At 39.4% G+C, this 23,822-nt stretch overlaps 1 protein-coding gene and 1 long non-coding RNA gene across 3 annotated transcripts in view; one reads left to right on the top strand and one right to left on the bottom strand.

Annotated features, from left to right (window-relative positions):
• The first annotated feature begins 6,230 nt into the window (after positions 1-6,230).
• Positions 6,231-11,457, top strand: LOC109489493. The gene is made up of 3 exons (XR_002142515.2): positions 6,231-6,385; positions 11,182-11,310; positions 11,400-11,457. It is a non-coding gene; the product is annotated as an uncharacterized LOC109489493 (long non-coding RNA).
• A 1,279-nt stretch (positions 11,458-12,736) lies between these two features.
• SMIM19 (small integral membrane protein 19) overlaps positions 12,737-23,822 on the bottom strand; it is a 12,104-nt gene continuing 1,018 nt past the window's right edge. Inside the window, exons 2-4 of one of the 2 annotated variants that reach the window (XM_019798701.2) lie at positions 20,027-20,164; positions 18,422-18,546; positions 12,737-14,273 (exon numbers count right to left, since the gene is read on the bottom strand). In XM_019798701.2, coding sequence (XP_019654260.2) covers positions 14,209-14,273; positions 18,422-18,546; positions 20,027-20,160 — 324 coding nt within the window. In that variant the 5' untranslated portion in view covers positions 20,161-20,164 and the 3' untranslated portion in view covers positions 12,737-14,208. Of the gene's footprint in view, positions 14,274-18,421; positions 18,547-20,026; positions 23,772-23,822 lie in introns of those variants that run through there. The other variant, XM_034647752.1, reaches the window with a different exon arrangement.

Consider the following 23,822-nt stretch of genomic DNA (forward strand, 5'->3'; position numbering starts at 1 on the left):
GAAGCAGCGTGACGCCATCTACCAGCTGGGCCAACCGATTAGTTTCACAGCAGAAACCAGTGTCAGCTTTAAGGTTTACAATTCCATTGCACCTCTACCTAAAACAAATCCTAAATTCATTGAAATTAAAACTCAGAATGTAGTTGGGAAATGGTGAGGTATGGGGGTACAACCTCATTGTAGAAACCACAAAAAATATAAAACAGATTTTGAAAAATCATCCATATACCCATAGACTCAGGGTAGTTGCATTCTTTGAAGAGTGATTTATGTATAATTAGGCTCTAAATATTCGTAATAGTCCTACAAAAGAGAACTGTCTGAACCACCTAATGCTGCTGAGACTTTACCTTCTAGACGGGATCAAAGGCTAGTGACTCTATTCTTCAATTTCAATGTACCTTTTTCTTTTTTTTTTAAGATTTTATTTTTAAGCCATCTCTATACCCAATGTGGGGCTTGAACTTACAATTCTGAGATCAAGAGTCCCATGCTCTTCTGACTGGGCCACGCAGGCATCCATATTTTTTTTTTTTTATTAAATAGCACTTTTGACATTTAGACTCCAGCGTTCTGAACAACATTCTGCACAATTAAAAAAATCATATACAAGCTGCTGCAGGGAAAAAAGACTATGAATGTTAAATATGGTATGTTTAATTCCAGATCCACTTCTGATCTTTAGTAAACGTACTCTGTCATTCGTATACAGCAGTTGCTCGTGTCTGCGTACTATTTCGCGTCCTGCTTTACTCACTGTATGTCACGCCCCTTGGCTCATTTGCTAAGGGGCCACTCCCTGCCCCACTTTGTTTTTAACTCCATGCTGCCATCGGTTTTGTCCTGGCCATGTCACTGGCCTTCTTAGAATCTTCTCTTGATCTTCCATTATCTTTCGAGTCAACACCAAACTCATGACACAGAAAACCCTTCCAAGCTGGTCTGTCCACTTTGTCCCCCTCCTCCTGTGCCAGATAAGACATATTACTGCAGGCTTTGGGAAGCACTGTGCTCTCCAGGGTGGATGCCCTACTGATACCTCTGTCCTGGAGCCTGCAGTCCCACGGCCCTGGCCCACTCTGGGCACACTATCCAGCCTGCTGAACTTGCTGGTCTAACTGTTGCAAAATGATTGTGGGTGAATGGTACTTGATGCTTTTGGTTTTCTCCCCTGGTGATATTTTATTCACAATGTTTCCCCATCATTTTTTCATACTGATTTGCCTTAGATCCTTGTCATTTTAGATATTGCAAAAGTCCTCTTGGCTCTGTCAAGACTTTATCCACATTGTCTCCTGTTGAATAGAAATACTCAATTTTGATATAAGTTAATTAATATACCTTTTGCCTGCTTGTACTTTGCAAGTTTTAATATTCATTCTTCAAGATTGTTCTACTATAATTTCCTCTGTGAAATTAGTCATCACCTCCTCTAGGCACCCAAAAGGCTTTTTTCAAACTTCTTTCAACTTATCCTCTTTTAAAGAATTTCTTTAGATGTTCTGTCTTGTTTTCTGAAGTCTGACCTCTTTCAGGACAGGAACTGGGCATTATTCATCCTTGAATTCCTAGCAGTCTGACTCATTGTAGTCCAGTGTTGGCGGAATGCAAGAGTGACCCATGTTAGTGGCCATGTCATTGTTTGTGTTGAGTTCTAGTAAGTCATTGCCCCCACTTCTACAATGCCTCCCATGGTCTCTTTTGCCCACAGTTATTTGGAATTGGGGCTCAGACAGAATGAGTCCATCAGATGCTGGTCACAAGAGATCTGGAAGCATAGGGCAGTTGTTCAGGGACATGAATGCAGATCAACAAGGAGTGGGAGATGATCTGCAGAGAGAAGAGAGCAAGAGTCCATGGAGGCAAGGGAGAGAGACCAGGCTTTCATTGGTTCTTGAGAAGTTTTCTGCTTCTGATCCCTCATGAAGATTTGGATGTCATAAGACACCTGTACACTCCTTTACCAAGAGAAAGCTTTTTTAAAAATATATTTTATTTATTTGTTTGAGAGAGAGAGCAAGTGAGAGAGAGAGAGTGCACATGAGTGGGGGAGGGAGAGGGGAGAAGAAGAGAATCTCAAGCAGATTCCATGCTGTGTGTGGAGCCCGATGTGGGGCTCAATCTTACCACCATCTCAGATGACGAACTGAGCCAAAACCAAGAGTCTGACGCCCAACTGACCAGGTGCCCTGACCAAGAGAAAGCTTGAATATGTTCCTCTTCTTTATAACCAAAGTATCCCAAAGGTACCTATCCATATGTTTTCTACATAGCAATGGAGTAATTGCAATTTTCACATTTTTCACTGGAGATAATAGTAACTTGTTCAATACCTACTTATTATAGCTAAGGCATCTTTTTGTTCTTTTAATAACCACACAAAAGTGGACTCATATTCAACTTGTCACCCACTGATCTCTTTTTAACTGTCTATACTTTTTATTCCTAAGTGGGTACTACCACGCTTACTGTGACAGAAATCACGAGTTACAGTTAGATTCATCTTTTTGAATTAACCATGTTGATTACGTATATTGCCATGTAAGCTCTGTTGCTCTCTAAGATGATATTAATTCCACTTTATATTTACAGTTGTTGGCATCCAAAATTTTTCACATGAAAATGGAAAACACAGATAGCAATTTGGTGCATCGGTGGGAGGACCAAATAAAAAGGTAGGACTTAAGATCACTCATTTACTTATATGTTAATCCTATTTAATGTGTTTTAAGAATGTAATAAAACCTCCCTAAGTCAGTCCTCTATGATTTCACCTTTGTAGTAGTTCATACAGTACTGGGTTGAGTGAATTTTTTTATTAAATATTTTTGTATTGTGTAATAAAACACAGGCACCAAAATCCACACAAAACAAATACATAGCTCAATGAGTAATTACAAGACAGACACACCCTTATAATTACCACCCAGGGCAAGAAATAGAACTTTGTCATCCACCCCGGAAGCCACTCCCTGTGCCCCATCACAATCACAAGCCCCTCGAGGTTAATTTTTAATTATATAAGTGACAAAACGATTAGGGAAGCAATAGTGTAAATAATTTCAAAGAGAATGTTTACATGTATCCGACTAATTTTTCATGTTTAAAATAATTTTTAAATCCTACTTGTAGTAAAAAAATTTATAATTTGGAATACTCGTGACTCTGTATGGTTTATTGTGTGCTCTCTATAGATAGATGATAGCTAGGTAGATAGACAGACAGACGTGAATGTAGTTTTAATATATTATCCTAAGTAGGCAGACACATATGTGGTTTTAACATATTATCCTCACTACACCCTGCAATGTGTTATTTTAACAGATGAAGAAGCCTAAGATCAGAGATAAAGAAATTTGCTCAAGGGATAAAGCTAGAATTGAAATCAAGTAGATCTAACATTCCCTTCCAGTATATCCTGCTATAATTCTAAGTGTTTCTTATTTGTTCCTTAAAACAGGTTTGCCTGTTATTTTATGCATGTAGCTCTGTTGCCGTATGCTATTGAAAACAAGAAACTTTATTATTTTTAAAATCACGTAATACAAATATTTCACTCCTGAGAATGGTCTTCTTTCTTGATTCATCCTCATAAATGTTTCACTTTATTTTTAGCCTGAATTATATAGCCTGGCACAGAGCGAGTATACAATAACTCTTATGGAATACACATTCTGTCAGACACCATGCTGAGCAGTTAACACTGGGAATTTCATTTATTCTTTGAGATGGGAGCGATTCTCTCCATCTTAGAGGTGGAGGCACAGGGCGCTGCCGGTAAGAAGAGCTGGGTGTCTCATGGGCCCCCCGCTCACAGCGCCAGCCCTTCCAACGCATGCGCACTCTGCACTGCACACCTCCTGACTTCCGGGTCTCTGTTGGCGCCTGAACTGCGGGAGTTTTGTTTTGTTTTAACTTGAATATGCTTGAGTCACCAACAGAACCTAGAGCAAATCAAAGAGATACTGGGTGAAGCAAATGGACAAACCCCAACTCCCATCTGTGCTCCTAAGACTGTGTCTCTTGGCTTTCTTTCCCTGATTTACAACGTGTCAGGGTAAGTGCTTTGAAGGAAAAGGTAGGCTTCATCCAGTCATCAACAGCAAGTTCTGGTGGCGGCAGTTTCCATGACTTACAAAAAGGATACACAGGAGAACTTCCCTTCATACTTGAAAATTGCCATGGGTATTTTTTAAACTATAAGACTGTTATGGCGAAGTGGCAATGAAAGAATAACTTTTTCAATATGAACTGAAGTTATTTTGAATTTAGTTTGTGCGGCAACTTATGTAAACCTGCCTATCACTGTAAAAGAGCTTGTCTTCTGTGTTTTCAAAGTCATAATTTAAATGACAACCAAATATGTTAAGTGGCTTTTGTAAACTCGCTACAATCTTTGCATGCCCAGACTTGTCTGGTACAAAGTGTACAAAACAGACGTGTGATTTATAAACTACGGGATAGTCAAATGAATACAAAGAAAAAGAAAAGAATTCTCTATATTTGAGTGTTTGGGAGTGATACTTTAAAAATATTGTAAGGAAAACTTATTTGCTGCCATTTGCTTGACTTTTATCTCAAACAGACTTGAATAAGGCTAATAAATTAGGCATGCTAATTATTCCCCATCAATAATATCTGTAAACAACGCTTGAACCTCCAAACCATTTTGTTTCTGTTATTGAGGATCACAGAAACATAGAGTGGAAAGGATCTCAAGAGAGAACAAAATTCTGGTTTTTTACATTGGGCTGCTCCCCTAATTTCTCTGCACCCATATTTCCTCCTGAAAAAATGGAGATATTATCATTACCTGAAGGATGACACAGAAGACTGAAGGTTCTTAACGTAGTCAAAGTGAGTGATGACTTAGCTGTGTGTTCAGAGATGACAATTTGGTTTAGATTACTTGATTCATGTACTTCATAAGTTTTCATTGGTTAACTGCCTTCCTGGTATTGCACAGAGCTCAAGAGTACATACTCTACGGGGCGCCTGAGTGGCTCAGTCAGTTGAGCCTCTGGCTTTTGATGTCGGCTCAGATCGTGATCTCAGGGTCGTGAGATCGGCCCCTCCATCAGGCTCAGCGTGGAGTCTGCTCAAGATTCTCTCTCTCCCCCTCTCCCTTTGCCCCTTCCCCCTGCTCATCCACACACGCTCTCTCTCTCAAATAAATAAATAAATAAATAAATAAAATCTTAAAAAAAAAAAAAGAATACATTCTCTAGTGGCCTCAAGGCATTAGGGATTCCATTCTTGTCTGATTTCAATCTTCAAACTTTTAAATATATAAAGTAGTTACACAGTAGAAGAATCTTGAACAACAGCAACATTGCCAAGGATCACTGCATTTCCTTCCAAGGGGCTCAGGTATCATATCATTAGGAATATGACCATCCCTGGGGTAAAGGCAGTCCTATTCCCGTTTAAGAAACGAACAAATTGGGGCCTAGTAAGGTTAATGATATGCTCAAATTCAAATAAATACAGACCAGAGCAAAACGAGGCTGGAACTCAGGTTTCAAATTCTGTGTTCTATTAGCTAAACTATTACCTAGTTCATTTTTTATCTATATTGGTGCTTTACAAGCTGTCTGGAAACGTACAAAAATGTAGAGTTGCTTTGTCATAAGTGGGACTTTATACAAACTAAATTAAATTTAAATTTTATTGTAACTTCTTGGGAGAGGGATGAACTAGATCTTTCTGATTGGCCCCAAATGACGAGTTATAATAGAGTTCAAAAGGAAAAAAGATTATTTGGACCATGAAGTGACTTCACTCCATTCAGAATTGTTTCAAGCTAAATTTACACTCAAACAGCTTGAAAAAGCCAATATCAAGCTCAGTCAGAGCTGCCGGCGAGCAGAACAGTGTCTGCATTTGTCATATGTTGGTTCACACATTCAGCTGAAATTTCTCCACAGCTCTAACTACGGACTAGTGTTTCCAAAAATTGTTTAATCCTTTTAAAGCAGACAAGATTTGCCAGGGTCTTTTTTTTAATAAACAAAGAAAGGGTATGTTTTACAAGTATTAAGTTATCAGAAGTAAGAATTGTTATTAATTCTCTTTCACCATAGCAACGGGACACAGGCCATTGAGCAAGGCACCTAAGAAGTAGCCAAAAACATCCAGAACCTTACGTGAGGTTAGAATGCCAGTATATAAGCAAATTTTAAGTAAGTAAGTTTCCAAACACTTTTATTCATTTATAATTTGTAGATAAATGAAAACCTGTCCTTGGAACTGGCGTTTCTAAAACCCAAACCCCAGTCTGCAGCAGAACACATCACAGGTGTTGAAGATGAAAAGAGAAGCTGAATTCTGATGATCAAAAGTCTCCAGGAAGAAAGGAGCAGCGCTTTCCCAGAAAGATTTGTTGGTAAGAGCGCTGACAGCCCGAAAACGGTGCTTAACGTTTGTCTGCAATGAGTCAGGCCAGCATCCCCTCCCGTGTTCTGGATTGTTGACATATTTCCTCCCTCATAATTGATTTCCAATCAACAATATTTTGTTGATTGATGTTTTGCTGGTATACAAGACAGTAACCACATGTTCAGTCTTGCTTAAGAACTAGAGATTGTGGAAGATGGTGACGAGTAAATTCAAGATGTGCTGCTGAGGTAACTTGCTGGATCTGAATATAACAAGAGAAGAATTTAATTTGTAAAAACAATCTCCTAAGCCAGGTCTATGCTTTCAAAAAACAGAATTGGTCCCCTCAGAACTGTCTGAATACCAACTGGCAAATTTGTAGATTAGCTGTCACCTTGTCCCAGTCGCAGGCCAGCTGCCTTCCCTTTGGAATTCAGATAGCTGTGCACTTGCTGGTCATTATCGTTAGGTATAATGCAAACCAGACCGCAAACCAATTAAAATACTGGTGTAGCAAAACTAATTTGGAAAGGCAAATGTATAACAAACAAACAAAAGTTAACATTTTTGGATTGTTTGCTTTTTTGGATTTTCCATGTAACCACTTTTATCGGTGTGACTAATTGAGATTTAATTGCTAAAAAATTTTTTTAAAGATTTATTTATTTATTTATTTGGGAGAGAGAGTGAGAGAATGTGTGAGCAGGGGAAGGGGCAGAGGGAGAGGGAGACAAGTAGACTCCCCATTGAACAGGGAGCCCAATGCAGGGCTCAATCCAAGGACCCCCAAGATCATGACCCTAGCCCAAATCAAGAGTTAGATGCCCAACTGACTGAGCCACCTAGGAGCCCCTTGAAAAATAATTATGTATTTTTAAGAAATTGTAATGCCTGAAATATATATGGTATATTGTGTTCTGGAAGATTGTGGAGAAAAAAAAAAAATCCATCCTCCTTTTTCTTTATGGAGGGTATTAACATATACAGCCCTCATGGCAAAGCCCTGAGGTCTCCTGCCGACAGTCATGTGAGGGAGCCATCTTGGAGGCAGCTTCTGCAGCCCCATCCTTATTGCAACTTCATGAGAGACCTGGAGCCACGCAGTTACACTACTCTTGAATCCTTCAAGTGCAGGATCATGTTTGTCATTTTAAGCCACTAAAAAAATGAATTTAAAATAAAATAAAACGAAACAATAAGATAAAATATGATACATTGTTGGGATTTAACCACTTTCACAAAGTACGCTGGACTTCTAGAAAGAGCTGCAAGAGTGGTAGAATCACTGTCGCTCTCTGTTGCACTGGACAAATTTTAAAAAACTTTCAAAACTGTTATTCCCCAGGCCTGACTCCTTCCTGGGATAGTGCAACACTGGATTTGACCTGATCTAATTAAGTAAATATTTGTTAAACACCTAGTATTTGCAAGGTACTCTAGTAGATAAAGAAAAAAGTTGACACCAGAGAAAAGGAACTCAACCAGTGATTACTTGTATCTGTGTTTTTTTAAAAAAAACAGTCCTAAGTAAAAAAAAAAAAAAAAAGCATTAATAAACACAGTATGTTTGTCAGAAATTGCCTTTTTATATACCTGCCTTCGTACCTCTCCTATTTGGCCTTGGAGATATTTCTTCCCACCCAGTCTTCACTTTTCAGTATTGCAAAGTTCCAGGACTGGGAGACCCATTCACATTGTTCACTTTTACTCATTTGTAAAACAGTGCTCACAAGGTCATTAGCTGCAGTAATAAGGCAGAGTTGACTGTGCGCTGTTTTGACAGATACAATTTTTTTTTAGGAGTTCCAATGCTTTTAATAATTTTGATGGGGAAAAGGTGACATTCTGATGGGCTAAACTAAGATAATGAAGGAGGGCAGAACTGGAAAATGGTAGCCAAATGAATAGGTGGAGTTTAGCTAATTGCTTATATGATATGAGGCCCTAAGAGGCCATAAAGGCTCTTATCCCTAAAAATTACCACTTCTCTGTAATGTCTGAAATCTTCATGTCTCTCCAGTTAAAGGCTCTGTTAAAATACAAAACAAAAGTCCTATGAGAAGTAGCATTTTAATTGTTATAGGTCATTTATTCCTTTGTGGGAGTGTGTATTAGCTTCTTTCTTAGGAGTAGATTTCGATAGAGAACAGAATATTAAATGCTGTGGGATGAAGCAGAGAAGAAAGAAGCATAACATTGTCTAACAGCCCTTTGGACACCTTGCCTGTTTTTCAGTTTTGCCAATGGTTGGTATGACACACACACAAAAGAATCTGATTTACCAAGATATTGATTTACAAATATTTTTTCTATAATTAAAAAAACCTTCAAGCTTATAGAAAAGTTATAATAGCACAAGAAACTTCTATATATTCTCTATCTTTACTTGTTAAAAGCACTATCATTGTGTCTCCCCGTCTGCTCATTCATTCTGTCTAGAGTTTGCTTAGATTTGAATCTCCATCTGCTATCATTTCTCTTCTGCCCAAAGAGCTTCCCTTAGTATTCTTGTGCAGCAAATCTGCTACTGATAAAGCCTTGCAGTTTCATTTATCTAAATATATTTGAATAGCTGCTTTAAAGTCCTTGCCTGCTAATTCAACATCTGGGTTGTCTTGGTGTCAGTTTATATTGACTATTTTTGTCTTGACTATGGACCATATTGTCCCATTTCTTCTCTTGACTGTGGATCTCATTTTCCTGTTCTCATTCCTGTAATTATTTTATTGTATATTAGACCTTGTGGGGAATACGGTACAGAGATTCTAGATTCTGTTGTCTTCCTCTGAAAAGTGTTGTTTTTGTTCTAGCAGGCAATTTGGCAGGACTCACACTGCATCTCCTATGGTGGGCAGCAGCTGAAGACCCTGATTTCTTTCAGCTTCTTAGCTGTTTTCTGCTAGGCTCCTTTCTGCTGGAGTCTCACTAGGGTTGTAGTTCAGGGATCAGTCAAGGACTTGTCAGTATTTATATGCAGATTTGGGGGTTCTGCCTTCTGTGGTCCTCTTCTTTCTGTGTTGTTCCTTCTCACATTCCAGTCTCTCCAGAAGCCCTGAACTCTGTCCTATTCCTCAAACCAATTTCACTGTAGCTTTCCACTTGAGTTCTAGCTATCTCAGCTATTAGAATGGGAAATACCTTCAGGCAAAGAACCATATAAACACAAATCTTTTTCTTTCAGGGGTCATTTTCCTTCTGGTTTGTCTGCCTATGGTTACCTTCAAATAGTTTTTTATGTTTTGCTGTGAACTCATAATCATTATCTGTAAGAGCCTTATACAATTCCTCTTCCATTACCAGAAGCAGAACCAGACGCAGAATACTTTTTAAAAACATAAAAAATAAAACATCAATTCTACCAATTGTTACAAGCAAATTAATTAATTCAACAAGTATTTACCAGGCATTTACTTTGGGGTAGTTACTCTGCTAATACGAGGTGCTAGAAAGCATTTGAGATCTAAGAATTGTATTAGATTATAGTCCACTTGAATGGGCCTGGTTTTTTATTTTTTAAATTTTTTTTTAAAGATTTTATTTATTTATTCAACAGAGATAGAGACAGCCAGCGAGAGAGGGAACACAAGCAGGGGGAGTGGGAGAGGAAGAAGCAGGCTCACAGCAGAAGAGCCTGATGTGGGGCTCGATCCCATAATGCCGGGATCACGCCCTGAGCCGAAGGCAGACGCTTAACCGCTGTGCCACCCAGGCGCCCCGGGCCTGGTTTTTTAAAATCTCAAAATAAAATGTCATTCAGAGGTACTTGCAATCCTTTCCCCAAAAATGAATACATTAAACGTACATTTATTTGTTCTGTCATAAATACTTTACCTTTATATGGTGCATTTTTTCAAGAAATTCATATTTCTGAGGCCAGAAGCATTTGCAGTTACGTTTAACAACACCAACAGTTGGTTGCAGTTAAAAACCTCCCTCTCTGTTTTCATCTTATTTTATTTTTCCTTCCTTTCCCTTATGTTCATCTGTTTTGTTTCTTAAATTCCAATATGACTGAGATCATAGGATAATTGTCTTTCTCTGATTGACTTATTTCACTTAGCATAATGCCCTCTAGTTCCATCCACATTGCTGCAAATGGCAAGATTTCATTCTTTTTGATGGCTGAGTAATATTCCATTGTGTGTGTGTGTGTGCGCGCGCGTGCACACGTGTGTGTGTATACCACATCTTCTTTATCCATTCATCTGTTGATGGAAATCTGGGCCGTTTCCATAGTTTGGCTATTGTGGATATTCCTGCTATAAACATTGGGGTGCAGGTGCCCCTTTGAATCACTATGTTTGTATCCTTCGGATAAATCCCTAGTAGTGCAATTGCTGGGTGGTAGAGTAGTTCTATTTTCAACTTTTTGAGGAAATCCATACTGTTTTTCAGAGTGGCTGTACCAGTTTGCATTCCCACCAACAGTGTAAGAGGCTCCCTTTTCTCTGCATCCTCGCCAACATCTATTGTTTCCTGAGTTGTTAGTTTTACCCATTCTGACCCTGAGGTGATATCTCATTGTGGTTTTGATTTGTGGGCAAACCATAAGAAACTTTAGACTATAGGAAACAAACCGAGGGTTGCTGGAGGGGAGGTGGGTGGGGAAAAGGGATAATTGGTGATGGGCATTAAGGAGGACACTTGGAATGAGCACTGGGTGTTATATGCAACTGATGAATCACGAAATTCTGCCCCTGAAACTAGGAAAAAAGCAAAGCAAAACCCAACTTTCTTCAGCTGGTTTGAAATGTGTCAAAATGTTTTTCATAAAAATTCCTGCTATCCACTCCTTCCTCACAGTGAAACCTCTGTAGTTTCTCTATTTGGAAGAGAAGGAACTCTGGAACTAGAAACGTCAAAAATAAAAGTGAGCACAGTGGGCCCTCAGCATCAAACTGGGGCCTAGATTACTACCAATGAGCCTGGACGGTGAGTAGCCTCCCTTGGCTTTATCTCCCCTTCCTACCTAGAATGGGGAATGTTACTAATCTATATAATCGGCTTTCGTTTTTTTCTAGATCTGAATAAAATAAAGGTGGAGGATACATCAGTATGAAATCCGACGCTAAATGCCCCTCATTTATTTTGGGGTGAGAGAGAGGTCAAGGACAGGAGGATGAACTGCTGCTGAGTTCCCACACGTGCCTCAGGAGTTAGTCGGGTTTCCCTCCTCGGTTCTGGAGCCTCTTGCCTCATCCGTACTCTCACATCCTCATTCAAGACTGCACCACGCATAGCCTTGCAGGAGGCGGAAGAGGGACCAAGAGAGGGGTGGGAAGGTTTTCTTGCTTTATAGTTTTGTGTAAGTTCGGCTCTGGCTTCGGTGCGGGCATGTCCACTGGGAAACAGATTAAAGACAAAGCTCGAGTTCCCACTCTGTATCCTCAGTTTTGCATACAGGTTGCAGGTGAGCCACGTGTCCTTTCTAGTTCCATTTGGTGTTTGGCCCCATTCCTGTTCTGATTCTATTACTAGACTAGAATAGCCTCCAGAAGCTCACAGGCGGCTAGCAGAGTCCATTCGTCACAACTGCTTGTTGAATGAAGTACTTGGCTCGGTATAATATACTTTTGTCCCTTCCCCCTTTAATTACATTTTTTAAGTTAAATGTATTCTTATCTTAATCACAGAAATGATTTTTATTACGATAATTTTATCTATTTCTCCTCCATCCGTAAAATAGTTCTGACATTACAGCAATTTTATGATCAACTCTGCATTTCATTTACGAATCATAAATAACTCCACCTGAATAGGTCAATAGCAAACACCTGTGCCCTCTGGGGGCTAACTTCTTCCTTTAGTGCAGCTGGCTGGCGTTAGCGAAACATCCGGTAATTTACCACGATGAAGCTGTGTGCCAATAGACGCTGACTAGTGCTCACTGCTGAAGATCTTATGCGTTAAAAAGAGAAGAAACGAGGACAGGGAGAACACACGTGTTAGTTACCAGTTTATTAGTCGTTCCAGTTTTCTTCCAAAGAAAATAGTTCCATGGAACTCTTGGATGGGTGGGGTGGGGTGGGCAGAAGCGGGACAATCAGCTGGGGTGGCTTTGAAGTGTGGCTGCAGGGCTTCCGACCCTTTCCCAGCTCAGCTGTTGAAGCAGAGAAGCAACTTCAAAGGCGAACTTGCTGTTGTTCCTGCCAGTGGGGGGTGTGATTCCCATCAGTTGGCTTTAGAGAAAAAATGAGGAGGAATTCATCCTCTTCCTTGCCAAGGTTTGATGCTCACCAAATGATCTACCAGCTTTTGGTTTTGACTGTCTCTGTCTAGTGGATGCAAATCAAAAACAACCACAATCAATTTCATCGGGATTTACATTTATTTATGTACACTCTTTTTACAAATCATCTGAGATGGCCAGTTTTTATTTGTCCAGATTGCACAATATGTCAGTGATAACGAAAACTGCTCCTGCTCCTGATTACATTTTCTGCTCACAGAAATATACAGTGGTTTTCCTAAAAGCAAAGAAAAGTTTAAGAAGATCGTCCCCTTGCTGCTCTGTGACCTCCTGCCTGTAATTGTAACTGTTCACAATCCTGAAGTCAGTTTTTCATTCTATGTATCGGTAGTGCATTCAAACTCTTCTGGGAGTCAAGAAAGAGTTATTCCATTTAGTCAACAATTCACCTTGTACCAGAAAGACATTTTTGAATAATATAATTAAAATTTAAAAGCAAATGCAATTTCCCTCAATAATGTTATTTGGTCTAAACTTTTCCATTTAAAATTTATGTTCCTTACTTCACAATTATAAAGGGAAAAGGAAACAATCCTTGAAATATTAACTCTAACTCTTAAAATTACGAATAGCTTTGATTCAAAAACTAATTCTTGGACAGTGATACAGACAGGTAAATTTCCTTGCCACTACCTCCCACCAACTTTTATTTAAATAAATGTGAAAAATTAGGTAAAAACATTTCAATGTACGGTACAGGACATGAGAATCTTCAGGGAAGCTTATTATGCTAGAAAAGTGTAAGTAATCAGACAGCTACATTAAACTTGGGAGTTACATGACCAAAAAAGGAAGTTGCCAACACCAGTAGAGAGGTGCCCATTTATTCTCCAGTATGGTCCAAAGAAGACTGTTCTGGAGGGGATTAAACTGTGGTCTTAAAAAACAAATGGACAAACAAAAAACAAAAACAGAAAGACCAAAAACAGCAAACAAGCTCCTGGGAACACTATGAAGGGAAAACATTCCAATCACAGCCTCCACAATTAGCAGATGGGCATGCTTCATGAAGAGAGTAGAAGAGACAGTCCCCTGTGCAAGTTCCGAAGAAGCAAAGATCGTCGATTCAATTAAAGCGCGGTGACGACAGCAGGAAGAACACAATCGTCCACTATCCATATTACATTCATCATAGAATACAGCTGCAGAGGATGCTGTTCTTCCAGTGCCTGGATTTTTACTTTTTAATTTTGCAAAAACGTTTAAATCGAAGTGGCATAATCTCCAGATTCTCACTTCCAAAGATACATTTTTATTCCTGATTGTATGCTGAAGAAATCAAAGGTCTTTACAAGGTAAAATCACCATCTCTGGTTATGTTCTATCTTCCTAAGTATGTGCAGACTCTCTGCATCCAGGTTTTTTGACTGCTTCCCCCCCCTTTTTTTTGGTATAACAAATGACTTGGAGATGTAATTTTAAAAAGCAAAACAAAACACACAAAAAAACTGGGGGAAATGACAAGTAAAATGATTTTAGGGACACAGGGTTTAAAAAAAAATGCTGTTCATGATTTAGTATGTTTAGGAGCTTACTACCAGACTGTTGAACATTACTTATGCTGTTCATTTTCTGTGATTTCATTCCAACGAGAGTTGCACACTGTCAGCTTGGTTTTGTGGCTGCTGATAGTCATACTTCCTTGCTATTAAAGCACAAAACACAAAACAACAACAAAAGAAAGAGATAAAATTAATAAAAATAGCAAAATAATTATTAGCTAACATTAAACCACAGTCAAGTCATGATTCTCAGTAAAGAATTAGCTTAGAATTAATTTTTTTCATTAGAGGAAATTTATAATACTTTGTGATCCTCTTAATTTCTTAACACCGCTGATATCCATTTTTGTATATTAACTTTATTATTTGTATATCAGGATTATTCAGAGCTTTAAAATATAAGGTAACAATTAAGCTATTAAACTTAATTAACATTTTTAAAAAAGATTTATTTATTTGAGAGAGAGCATGTGTGCCTGAGTTGGGGGGTCAGGGGAGAGAGCAGGGGGAGAGGGACAAGCAGGCTCTGCGCTGAGCATGGAGCTTGATGCGGGGCTTGACCTCACAACCCTGAGATCATGACCTGAGCCAAAATCAGCAGTCAGATGCTTAGCCAACTGAGCCATCCAGGCGCCTCAAGTTAAATTAACATTTTATAATTTCCTTCTTTCTTTTTATTTTTTTTTATTTTTTATTTTTTAAAGATTTTATTTAGTTATTCGACAGAGATAGAGACAGCCAGCGAGAGAGGGAACACAAGCAGGGGGAGTGGGAGAGGAAGAAGCAGGCTCATAGCAGAAGAGCCTGATGTGGGGCTCGATCCCATAACGCCAGGATCACGCCCTGAGCCGAAGGCAGACGCTTAACCGCTGTGCCACCCAGGCGCCCCAATTTCCTTCTTTCTTATCTCCCACTTCCACCTTAAGATAAGTTAATAATAATGCTTTTGTCCACATCATAAGGAATTTGTATTTCAACTTTTGAGTCTAAGAGACTTAGTTGTCATGGATATAAACTAGAAGAAAAACAGATATACATTCTGTATTCTTTTTGTACTTCTGAGAAATGTTTATTGAAGAAGAATGGTTATAACCTGCCACTAGAGAAAGTATGGAGTTAAAATCTTTTTGAATGTCATTCCCTGCCTAGAGTTAAAACTTTCAGTCTCTTCTTTAAGTTTTTACTAGCCAAGAAAGAGATACTATTTATTTATGCTACTCAGGGTGCACCCAAATTTTTGTGACCTAAAGTTTATACAATTTTGGGAGTCCTCTTTAAGAAAAAGAATTTTGTTTGTTATTTCCTCTTGAACTGCCAGACTGTCAGGACTAGATAGGTCAAAAACACTAAGAATGATCCAATGTGAGGGAATTCATTAAATGTGCAAATCCACCATACACTATTTATGAGAAAAATGGCTTCTAAAGATGTTTGCATCCCAGTCCCCAAAAATCTGTGAATATGTTACTTTACAGGACAAACAGGACTTTGAAGATGTGATTAAGGTAAGGACCTTACGAGGGGAAGATTACCTTGTATTATCTGGCCCAGCCTAATCACATGTCTCTTAAAAATCAGAGACCCTTTCCTGACTGCAGAGAAAGACTAAGAAATTAAAAAGGAAGAATGATCAGAAAGATTAAACGCTCCTGGCTCCCAAGATGGAGGCAGAAGGCCATAAACAAAGGAACGTGACGGGCCTCTAGAAGCTGGAAAAGGCAAAGTTACAGACTTTCTTCTAGAACCTCCAGAAAGAGTACCTTGCTGACACCTTGGTTTCAGAGTGTTGTAGGACTTTTACGCTGCAAAGTTGTAAGATGGTACATTTGTGTTGTTTTAAGCCACAGGATTTGCAGTAATTTGTTACAGCAGCCGTAGAAAACTAACATACCTTTCAAACACAGGAATTCTGATAAATTATCTTTTATGGCACTGCCATCAAAGAAGAAAAAACCTGTACACTTGGTTTGTAATAGTTTGTTATGGTACCGAGTGTATTACTGATAGGAAATAGCTTTGTTTTGACTGGACATCCATGGGAACTTAATTCTTTATCATTTTCCATATAGAGCTTATGACTCTGTACTTTTGTTTTTTGTTTTGTTTTTTAGTATTTAAGTTTTTTTAAAGAACTTTTTTCTATTGTGGTAAAATAATACACACATATTGCCGTTTTCACTATTTCTAAGTGTACAGTCCAGCAGCATTAGGGACGTTCACAGCGCTGTGCAACCATCGCCGCCCTCCAGCCACAGAACTCTTCTGATCATCCCAAACTAAACACACCCGTTAAACAGTAACTCCCCACACCTTCCTCCCCAGGCCCCTTGCAACCACCATTCTATTTTCTGTCTCTATGAATTTGCCTCCTGTAAGTAAAACATGTGCTCTTTTGTGACTGGCTTATTTGCCTTCATAAGAATAATTACGAAGCATAATGTCCTCAGGTTCATCTGTGCTGTAGTGTGTGTCAGAATTTCCTTCCTCTTAAAGATTGAATAACATCCTATTGTATTTCTATACCACTTTTGTGTATCTGTCAAGGACACTTGGGTTGTTTCTGCCTTTTGGCTATTGTGAATAATGCTAGGTTAAATTTTACTTCTTATTTTGAACTGGTAACATATGCAGATGGTACAAAATGCAAAAGGAACAAAAAGGAAACAGTAAAAAGTGTACCTTCCTTCTACCTGCTCAATCTTGCCGCTATCCACCCAGTTCCTTGCCCCAAAGGAACAGCTGTCACTAGTTTTTAAGATAAAATTTGTGCTTAAGACTTCAGAAGTTCTACTCGTTTATGCATATATATATATACACACAGACCTTTTTCTGTTTTTCACCTGAAATTCTAGTCCACCCGAGACATATACTAGGGATATCTTGGTGATCATCCTTTCTTGCTTCTTTCTATGCACACACACATGTGCACACACCCCTGAGTTTTTACTGTAGACATCTTGAAAAAATGTCCAGTCTTTTCCCCTTAAATCCCACACAGTCCCATCAAGGTAATTAATGTTAATAATCTGATGTGTATCTTTCCAAGCATTCCTCCATGCTTGCATAATTATATAGAACATTTATATTACACATAAATAACACAAGGGATATTTTGGTCATTCAATTTTAAAAGAGTAGCATCCTGGTATATATACTATCTTATCTTGCTTTTCTCACTTAATAATACACCTTGGAAACCACAACTAATTCTTTTTTTTAATTTTTAAAAAATATTTTTATTTATTTGAGAGAGAGAGAGCTTGTGTGCACATGAACAGGGGGGAGGGGCAGAGGCAGAGGGAGAAGCAGACTCCCCACTGAGCAGGGAGCCGGCTGTGGGACTCGGTCCCAGGACCCTGGGGTCATGACCTGGGCCGAAGGCAGATGCTTAACTGACTGAGCCACCCAGGTGCCCAACCACAACTCTTTCTTTTAAATGAGGGCATAAAAGGCTGTGGCTTAGATGTACAATTCATTCTGGCTCTGTACATTTTACACTTTATTTCTTTTCCCTGACATACATACTCATAGTGTTCAGTACCATATGACATATTAATATTGAGACATGAACTCTGGCCTTGCACGTTGATATTGCATGCCATATTCCTGGAAGCTGCTGGGGTTTTTTTGTTGTTGTTGTTTGTTTGTTTTAAGTAGGCTTCATGCCTAGCATGGAGCTCAGTGAGAGGCTTGAACTCATGATCCTGAGATCAAGACCTGAGCTGAGATCAAGATTTGGATGTTTAAGAGTCTGAGCCACCCAGGTGCCCTGAAAGTCATTCTTATTTTGCTTTGGCTTGCAGTAATTTAATTATAATAGAAATGACTGCAAACTCCATAAATACAAAATTCAAACCCAAACTAAATGCAGCTCCAACTCAGCCTCAGCCAGATCCCCAAATGCTCTTGGTCACTTCAAAGCTACTCCACATGAGGGGATATGCAGAGGAGGGCAAATTAGAGCAGGAAGAGAGAACAGTCTTAACTGATGGTTAAAACATTGAATTAAAAAATATATATATATTGAATTTTTGCAAAATTTATAAAAATATCCTCATACAAGCACATTTGTAGGGCTGTTTTCAGAGTCCTGGAAGGGCCCCATATAAGCAGAGGGTCCTGAAGCTTCAACTTTACGGCAGAGCCGCCTTTGCTAATACTGTGCTGAGCGTCTAAAAAAGGCACTAAGTTTTCATTACCAATTATTTCTGATAACCTTTTGCTAATTGAACTCAATTCCAAAAAAAAATCTATTTTAAACATGCCTCCATTCAACACAGAATATACTTACAAATGGAATACATTTCCAGTTGCTGTCTTAAACGGATTTTGCTTATTGTGTCATAAAAGCTGGGCTCTGATAAAGTTTCTGCTGTAGGTGGCACACTGAATATCCTCATAATTTTCCTTTTATTCCTAAAACACAAAACCAATATGGATGAATAGCTACAGGACCGTAATGGACTCAGGACCATAGCAATCAGAAGCTACGTTAAAAGGACTTAAGTAACAATGAGCTCATCTTTTCTTTTGTCTCTGCGAGATGCTTCCTTGGCTCAAGTGTTCCTTCCTTCACTACAAAATATGAAGCTGTACGTGTACAGCCACAGGGCTCCAAGAAAGCGGAGAACGCCGAACACAGCCACTTCATACGACGAAGTGACGTACCTCCACGGTGCTGCGGTCCTGGCCCCTCCAACAACCAAGTATTATACGGCAAAATGCACCAACGAGAAAACATCTTATTTTTCTCCTCCCTCTGGTGTCATCCAAATAAAGCTAAATTACTGGGTTAGAGAATAAACTGAATGCGAGTAGATCTTACTTTTGGAAAATAATGAATCACCATATTTCTTAAATACAGTAGCATGGCCTTAGTGGGTCCATCACTTAAAATCAACAACATTGCATCTCTGTTTTTAAAAAAGGACAGTGGGGAGGAGGTGGTGGCTATTTTTGGAGGAAAGCTGTTACCTGTGGAGCCTCCTCTCAGCCACCCCCAACGCCAGGCTACCAGTGAGCCAGCTGTTCTGGGGGTCATGCGGCCTGAAAGGGCAAACCTGCCTGTCTGAGAGCAGGTGCTCCCCAGGCCAAACATCAATTATTTTCGATTATTAATTACTTTGAACTATCTAATGCCTTTCTAGCCTTGGTAGAGAATAGCAAGAAGCATGTGGCTATAAGGAGAAGCGACTCAGTCCAATACTGCTTTTCCTCCTCAAAGCACCCACCTCTTTTTTTTTTTTTTTAAAGAAAGGAGCCAGGGAGTGTGGAAAAGAATAGTTAAATTATGCTACAACATCTAGAATTAAAGCAGGAAATATTTATTGAGGATTTATACTATGTGGCACACCAGGGACACAAAGGTTAAAGGTCAAAGTCCTTGTTCTGAAGGGACTGGAGTTTTTGTGGAACAGACAGACAAGTCGTCAGATAATACCATTATTATTCAGTAAGTGCTATGACACAGTCGTGTACAAGAATTAGAAGGGAAAACTTAAAATGTGTGAAGAGAGAACTGCTAAATACATAGGAATTAGGGTTTCTGCATTTCAGGGACATGGGCAAAAAAAATACGCTCATCCAACAGTGACAGTGAACCCAGGCTAGACGATCAAACTGAGTATATTAGAAATGACAGAACGGGAAGGCAAAAGCTGGTCAGTGTGCCCAGAGCTGCACTTAAATCTCTAACTCTTAAAGCAACAGGCTCCTCAAAGCCAAACTGGCATCCAGAGCTCGAGAACAGACCCGAGGAGACAGTGTTTTCAGCAACAAAAATGCTGATGAAAATGATTTGTGTGCACTTAATTCGGAACAAACAAGCAAACAAACAAACGTGTCAACTTTTGAAATGCCCAGTTTCTTATCAACCCTGAAATACTAAAAACTTTACCTCTTGGCATACACGAAGAGAACAAAGCTAACAAGGATCACTACCAAGTAAACATTGGTGGCTTCGTTCCAGGCCTCATGAACGCTATAATCCATAGAGCCATCGTCACCCATCACCCCGTAAGCTCCAGGCATGGGGCTGGAAGAAAGAGAAGAAAGGAGGGTTTCTCTTAGTGCTGGTACGACCTTCTGCAGAAGGCCTGGCAAACACACGGCCTGCTGGCCAACTCCAGCCTGCCGCCTGTTTTTGGACGGCCCAGGGGCTAGGAACGGTTTTACATTTCTAAACCGATACATTTTAAATGATTGTAAGTACCTGTAAAATATCCTTGCTTTTTGCTTCCCAGCCCTCAAAGCTGAATATATTTACAATCTGGCCCTTTAAGAAAAAATTTGCCAACTCCTGGCCTAGATACTTAGGGTGTGTAACATATTTCCCCTTATTTTTGGTTTGGAAACATTTTATCTTCTACATGAAGGTGAAAACTGGAGTTTAAAAATCCTATTACAAAAAGATAACAAAAAGCATATATGGTTGAAATGTTATTGCCCAGTTTCTGAACTGTAACACCCAGATGAAAGCACCCAAATATTTTAAAACACAGACCCAAACAAGTGGCTATGATATTAAAAAATCGTGTTGCGCTCATGACAGCAGCCTAGAAAAGATGAGACCGCCATCGCAATGCTCTTCCACTGGCCTCCCCCACAAGTGGAAAACGTTAAAAGCTTTATCTAATTTGGCCTCCCGGCCAAATGTGTTTGAAAGAAGCTATGGGATAAAAAGTTACTTTTTGCTATTTACACAGCTGTGACTTCTATTCAAGGAAATGCATTCTTTGGACATTCCCACAGAAAATAAGAGTGGTAAGAGCAAGTGTATCAAATGGCAAGTAAAAGAGTAATGGTTTCCTCCTTGGGTTTGAGAGTTAGTTGAATTTTTCCTTGAAGAGAAAGTTCATTCCTTCTGTTGGGCATAAAAGGTAAGTCTAATAAGTAAAATGACCTAATATGTGAGAGAAAACCAAAAGCATTTTTTTTAGACATTCTATAAGAAAGAGAAAAACTGAACAAGTGATAGGTGATAAATGTACTGTAGTTTCTAGGAATAAGACAGTCATTTTCTAATTCCGAGAAAAAGAGTATCTGAATGTCCAAGAAATTGTTTTGCAATTTTTCTCTAGATATTCTACAACAATGAAGGCATTGCAGACATTCTTGCCCTAAAATATCTTCCAATCTCCTGTAAGTCTCCAAAATGTTCTGTAATGTAGATCTGGCTTACTAAGTTAAGAAGTGTGCATGAAGGGCAGTGTCTGATTTCTTTCTTATAGCTTACCTCTGCATAAAAGGAATAAAATTCTCCCATAAGTTTGCTCCTAAGCCAGGTGGCATGTTTTCCCTGTTCTGACATCTTAAGTTTTTGTCAGATGTTTGAGGACATATTGTATTCATTTATGATAAAGTGAGTATCGTGAATGATCATTTAACTTAAACTCTAGACACTGAGGTCAAGAGTGATCTCTTTAAAAGAACTATTGTAAAAATTAGCCAAGTAATAATAAAAACAGAATTTACTTTAAATCATAAAAATTTAGACATACAAGATCTAAATATTATTTAAACATCACACCATACCCAATTCCTTGATATTAAAGACTGGCTACGGATTTTTTTTTTTTAAGAGCGTGGGAGATACAGGGAGATTTGGTATATTCACAGTTTTAATTCTTATTTCTTAATACTGAACTCCAGAGTTTCTCTGAAAGTAACATTATGATTCATAGTAAGTAGTCAGCCTATTTTAGAAATGGAAACTTTTGGAAGACAAGAGACTATAATTGTCTTTATGATTTATGGAATCTAGAATTTTGCTGGTGCTGAAAAGTAAAGTAACAACAGTGAATGTGTTTTTGCCAAAAAGATTTGACTCTGGATGTCTGATTTGAGAGGCTGCAGAAGGCCACAGACAATTCTGCCACAAGGGTGGTAGGTTTAAGGATTGAGAGCTATTAAATTCAGGAAGAAACAGGGAACATACAGCAACGGCCACTAGAACATTCTGCAGGTGTCCTTTACCTGACAAATCCCGGAAGCATTTCCTACCTGTTTTCTAACACCTGAATGGATCTGATCCAGGTTAATTTATTGCTTAAGTTTCTCACAAAATTCTGTTCATGGGCCACTTAATAAGTGGTATATTCCTACAGAGCTTGTCTTACCCTGCTACAAATATGCCAGTCTTGAATTGTATTTAGAGAAGGATTTTGAATTACTACCGACCCAGAATGGTAAAATTTTAACGTGAATTAAACAACATGTATTATACAACATCATTGGTATGCAATGACACTACCATTCCACAGTTCCAGGGACACGCACTTGAATTATTTTTAGTACTGTAGTTGTGAAAGATTTGCACTGAGGGTAGGCCTTTCCTGCCCAGTCCTCCATCATGACCAATGGCATGACTTTGCAAGACTGTCAGGAATAAGGAATGGCCTTGTCCGGAGTCATAGTACAGACCATGGCCCACATGTGGCCTGAACTATGACCGTCATCTCCCAGCACACTACAGTCTAACCAAGTACACACATACACACTTGCTAAGCAGTTACTTCATACCACCACAGCCTTCTAAAGCCAAATGCCCAGGGGCCTTACAATGGTTCATTCCTGGCAAGCTAATGTTTCAGCAAGATCACCATGTAGCTAGCTAGCCACGTGCCTGGATCGTCATTCAGGGCTTTCTTGAGAAAACTGAACCTTTTTCACATACTTTTCCTGGACACTAATGCTTGAACAATTTCGGTAAGGAAATTCTAAGATGAGCTGAATTAAGACCCAAGTAAAACATTAGTATCCAGAGATAGAGTTCCCAAAATATGGCAACTAGGGGCTGGTTTTAGTTTGATAAACTTTTAGGTTGGGAACTAGAAAAAAAATTTCCAGAGATCAAGTAACTATATCATAAGTTTTAAAATCAGTTTCCTGATTTTAGGTTCCTGATACCATGTCTAGGTGGTTCTAAAATTGAGTAGCTCTTGTCATTATGCCTTAAATGTTATCATTTTTGTCTCTTAGAGCTTTGCTATCTTAATACAAACTCAGGCCAGAATCACTTATACAGTTCCTTACAACACAATCCACTGCTTACGTGTAATTTTCTCTCTGTCCTCTGAAACACTGAAGGTTTGGGTTCCTAAAGCAGAAGGCTACAAGGTAGCAGGACTTCAACCAAGAGGAAGAAGGCAATTTGTGGGTTTATGAGTATGGCAGTCCACAGACTGAATTTTTGCAACTACCCTGATGGGAGGCACTGAAGTTCCATTTTACAGAAGAAACCGGGAAGGTGGTAGTGGTGGTTATGTAACTTGCCCAAAGTTGCACAGGCTAGGGTTGTCACATGTAACTGACTCCCAAACCTGAACCCTTCCAGTCGTGCCCCCGGTTCTATGACACCCGTTCCTCCCGGAAAGAAATCCAGTCGCGCGGGTATAAAATACAATCCCCTCCCAGTAAGGGACCACAGGCAGCCTCCAGAGCTGCCGGGACATCTTTTGCGTTCCCTCCGCAGGCTGCGGAATCAGCTGCGGAATCTTAAAACACTCGCGCTGAACTCCGGCCGCCTCGGGGCCGTCTCGCTCCCACCCCTGCTCGCGTGGCCGACGCGGCGCTGCTTCGGTGCGTTGTCTGCATCTCCGGCGCTCGGAGCCAAACTATTCCTTACGCCTCTGAGAGGCTCGCGGCACTGGCTGGAAGCTTAGAAGCCTCCGAGCCCCGGGCTGGGGGCGCGC

Source organism: Ailuropoda melanoleuca, chromosome 18, assembly GCF_002007445.2.
Source record: "Ailuropoda melanoleuca isolate Jingjing chromosome 18, ASM200744v2, whole genome shotgun sequence".
NCBI classification, from domain to species: domain Eukaryota; kingdom Metazoa; phylum Chordata; class Mammalia; order Carnivora; family Ursidae; genus Ailuropoda; species Ailuropoda melanoleuca.